This window comes from Ochlerotatus camptorhynchus, unplaced genomic scaffold (genome assembly GCF_037179485.1).
Source record: "Ochlerotatus camptorhynchus isolate MF236.1 unplaced genomic scaffold, CSIRO-AGI_Acam_v1.1 ptg000984l, whole genome shotgun sequence".
In the NCBI taxonomy this organism is placed as follows: domain Eukaryota; kingdom Metazoa; phylum Arthropoda; class Insecta; order Diptera; family Culicidae; genus Ochlerotatus; species Ochlerotatus camptorhynchus.
Genome location: NW_027041417.1, coordinates 1 through 4780, shown reverse-complemented (window position 1 = coordinate 4780; position 4780 = coordinate 1). Strand labels below are relative to the sequence as shown.

Here is a 4780-nt window from a genome sequence, read left to right as displayed (position 1 = left end):
ATTTTCGCGGGCAAAGGAAGACGTTGGAGTAACGGATACCCAATTAAGTCAGGACCAGTCGATGCACCTCGCCCTTTGTCGAGGGCCCACAGGAGCTCGTTAAGGGTGATATCGACGTTGTAGTCTTCATCAGTGTTTGATGAGAGATCCAAGGATTCTCGTTCGGCTGCTGTCTTAATCATCTGGAAAGATGAAGAGTAGCTAGAGGTTGCTGATCTTCCACTATAGCATTTCGCTAATTCCTCCGCTACTTCTTCGGGTTTGTCCGTGAATCCATTTGCTCGCTTGAGCACTACGGTTCGTTGTTGTCAATTGCCTCGCAGAGTGTTGACCGTTCTCCACAAATCGGTGGTCGAGCTAGTTGGTGAGATTTTCGCTACGAATTTATCCCACGAATTCGTTTTGGCTTGTTTGATAGTCTGTCGTGCCACTGCTCTGGCTTCCTGGAATCTAGTCAGTGCTTCGTGGTGGTCTGGGTCGGAAAGTTGTAGACGTCGCAGGGATCTCAAACATTTTCTTCGCCGTCGAGTAGCCGCCTTTACTTCGGGGCACCACCATGGTACCGCTTTTGGTCCAACACGACCGCTGGTTCGTGGTATGGACTTAGTCGCTGCGTTGATGATCATTTCGGTGAAACTGTTGACATCCCACTCGATCTCTGATCGAATACTTTCGGCGGTGATGCTTTCGTATAACGACCAGTCGGCTTGTTCGTAGAGCCATTTTTGTCGCGTCGTTCGCGAATACGACCACCCGGGAATGGACACCGTTATCGGAAAGTGGTCGCTGTTGAAGGTGTCCGAAAGGGTTCGCCAAGTGAACCTACGTGCCAAATACTCGGAGCAGAATGTCAGGTCGATTGCCGAAGTGTTACCTGTAGCCGGATCGATGCGAGTAGCGGAGCCGTTGTTGAGAATCACCAATTGTTTTTCCAGGGTTTTTTCGGCAATGAATCTGCCGAGAGCGGTTGATGTTTGTGACCCCCAAGCGAGATGGTGCGCGTTGAAGTCACCCAGAAATATAACCGGACCGTTTAGTTGCTCGAACAACTCATTCAGTGCGGCTTGACTACCCTGGATTGCACTCGGCGGAATATAGATGGATATTACTGTTACCTGCATCGGTGCGTAGATGCGTGCAGCTACGATCTGTAAAGTGGTATCGATGTGCACGCGCTCGAAAGGTATACCTTCCCGGATAGCAAGGCCTACCCCGTGCTGCCAGTGGTGTACGCTGTTCGATTCTAAGAGGAGCGTGTAGTTCCTTCCAACGAAGTGTGGTTGTAACACACTTTGGCTGACCTTCGTCTCCTGAAGTGCTACAATGGACGGTTCATGGTCGGCGATGAGGAGTTTTAGCTCGTTAATGTTGGCCCGTAGTCCTCGTAGGTTCCATTGCAGGGCGAAACAACCGCCAGGGCGACTATCCGCTGATGATAGTGATGACGAACAAGACGATGATGACGATAAACTGTGCATTCGAGTAGAAATTTCGGCCGGATTCCAGGAGGAGGTAGAAGGTGCAAGACACTCGTGACAGGTCCCACCTGCGGCCCCCTGGACATCCGCTCCCATCCTTGGAAGGGGGGAGGTTACTTCACGCTCTCCCTCCCCACACCGATTTTGCGATACTGGTTGTTGCAGTGATGATGACGGTGTCGATGTATCTCGACGGACTTCACCGGCGGAATGTCGGTTACTAGGACTGATTGTACGAACTTCACCGGCGGTATGTCGAGAGGAAAACTGCATGGGCGTTCTTTCCCCCGGAGCAGACCCAAACCGGCTACTAGGAGTGTTGTTGCAAACACTGTTGTGATTGCTAGTGTGCGCTGTTGTTGTTCCCGAAATGGAAAAAGCTTCGTGACGATGGGGTGATGGCGAAGTGCATACGTGTGGTTGTGGTTGGTGGGGAATTAATAGAGTGGTAGGTAGGTAGGTGTTCGAAAAGTTCGTTACATTAACATCGATCGCAGAGGGGGAATCTCTATCAACGGGTTGGGGTAAGACGTCCCGGACAGATCCTCCCACCTGCTGCGCTCTCGCTTGTGAGAGTGGAAGAGGTACTACACATTCCCTGCTTCCAAATCGATGGTCCAAATCGTTGTCCGTGTTCGTTGCTTGGTCGTTAATACTGCTCATTGTGATATTAGAGGGGTTGATGTCGTCGATTTTGCTGGCTAGGGGGCGTTTCGTCGATTTCAGACTCCTCGTCGACACTTAAAGTTTCAGAATCGTGCGGTGGGTTTTGTTCGGCGATCACTTTCTTCAATGGAGGACTTTGGCGACCGGGTGATGTATTGTTCGACTTGTTGCGCTTATTCTTCTTCCCAGGTTGGCTGTGTTTCGGTTCTATAACTGCAGGTGAGCGGGTCCTTAGATGCATGGATGGTCCCGCTACTCGCGACTCTCTGACTTGTTGTTGCTTATGTTGCTGCTGTTGTTGCTGCTGTTGTAGCTGCTGTTGTTGTTGCTGTTGTTGCTGCTGTTGTTGCTGCTGCTGTTGTGGTTGTTGAGCTGGTTGGCTTTCCGTATGACACATGTTTTTTATATGAGCAATCAGCTTGTCGATCTTCTCGTCCTTTCGCTTCATTGCTTCCAACAGATTAGCAATCTGGGCATCTTTCTTCTTCATCTCTCTCTCGAGTTGTTCGAGCTTTTGACGATCGACACTTGGCTGGGCTGCTGCTGCTGCGTAGCTTCTCACTCCTGCTTCAACCTGTTTTCGCGCTTCCGGGTATGTAAGATTGCGGTCGACCTTTATACGGATAACATCCGTCTCCTTCTTGTAGACAGGGCACTGGCGATTGTTCGGACGATGCGGTCCTCCACAGTTAATGCAGTGGGCAGCTTCTCCGCATTCCTCATTCTCATCAACATGGCGTTCAGCGGAACAATGCATACAACGTTGTGGACCAGGACAGCGGACGCGTGGATGACCATATCGGAAACAACCATAACAAAGCAGTGGATTTGGGTAGTATGGACGGGTAGCAACACTCAAGAGACCAATCTTAAAATTTGCGGGGTAGCTACATTTAGCGAGAGTTAGAATCAAGGTAGACGTGTTAACGCGGCTGCCGTTATCGTTGCGTGTAATTCGTTGAACACGAATCACCCCCTGTCTAATTAGTTCCAGTAACACATCTTTTTCCTCCATGTCGATCAACTCAAAACAGGAAATGACACAGCGACTAACATTCAAGTTTGGATGTGGCTGGACCAAAACCTCGGTGTCATCGATTAATGCTGTCATCTTCAACAATTTTTCAACCTGGGAAGGATTACGGACTTTCAAGGTGTATCTGGTACCTTGCGCTTCAGTTGACGCACCTTCGATAGGTCCACCTGCGACTCTTTCAACTGATTTGCCAATTAAAAAAGGATTTTTCGGCAGTGGCGCATTGTCCTTTCCGATAAGTTGCAGAAATGTTAATTCTCCGAATTTGTTCGTAGGATCCATAAACATTGGAAGTCTTCTCCCTGACCCGCCAGGGTCACCACTGCTTGCGGCCGTCATGGCCACACTACTCTACCCTACCACTACTACCGCGACCAGTTGCACGTTGGAAAAAATCAATGTAAAACGGGCAACGGTCACCCGTTGCCTACCCCAAAGATAATAGAAATAGAAAAAGAAGGGTTTTTCCTACCTTATTATCCCCTTCAACGGCTACACCACAACACACAAGGTCAAAAAACAGCTTTACCGACCTTCCGATTCAGTGAAAAAACTTTTCACCGAAACCCGAAAAAAATCAGTTTGTTCGCACTTGAATACCCTTGCTACTCGGGTCACACAGCAGTGAAACCACAATGGGCCACACTACACACCGGTAGAACGATGCGATGGCGCACCGTTGTTGTCACTTTTGCTGCTGGCAGAGGCACTTTAGTCGCACTTATTTCACTAAAATCTTCGCCGATTATGATCGGACTTTAGTCTTAGACACTAGTAATCACTATCCACTTGTTGCTAATCGCGTTTTTGGAACGAAAAAACCGCGAAAAACCACCAAATACAACGTATCCCGAGCGCGCGCACGTTTGCTACTGTTAGCAACAATGTCCCGAACTCGAATGAATAATAATAATAATAATAATAATAATAATAATAATAATAATAATAATAATAATAATAATAATAATAATAATAATAATAATAATAATAATAATAAAAATAATAATAATAATAATAATAATAATAATAATAATAATAATAATAATAATAATAATAATAATAATAATAATAATAATAATAATAATAATAATAATAATAATAATAATAATAATAATAATAATAATAATAATAATAATAATAATAATAATAATAATAATAATAATAATAATAATAATAATAATAATAATAATAATAATAATAATAATAATAATAATAATAATAATAATCTTTGACTTCTCTTAGTTTTGAGTCTCTGGTCGCGAACCATTGGTCGTTCCATCGTTGGCGAATGTTTTGCATCACCATTCTCAGCGCATCATCGCCTGGGATTGGTACATCAATGGGAGGTTGTGTTCTCGCCATGTTTGCTAATCGATCAGCTTCGTTGTTTCCGTGGATGCCGGCGTGTCCAGGTATCCAGCAGAAACGGACGGATTTGTTTCGTGATATTTGCTCCACTTCCTGAATCCACGGGTGCTTAGATGTTCCAGCTTCTAAGGCCTGGAGACAACTTGCAGAGTCCGTAAGAATGACTAATTCATTCGAAATGTTCGGAATGGAAACAGCCATCTTAATGGCGTACGCCTCCGCAGAAAAAACG

At 45.8% G+C, this 4780-nt stretch overlaps 1 protein-coding gene across 1 annotated transcript; it reads right to left on the bottom strand.

The window, feature by feature from the left end:
* Positions 1 to 2148: 2148 nt before the first annotated feature.
* Positions 2149 to 2901, bottom strand: LOC135715651 (alpha-protein kinase 1-like). Its single transcript, XM_065238822.1, has one exon. It carries the CDS (start codon positions 2899 to 2901, stop codon positions 2149 to 2151), a length of 753 nt encoding a protein of 250 aa, XP_065094894.1.
* Positions 2902 to 4780: the final 1879 nt, after the last annotated feature.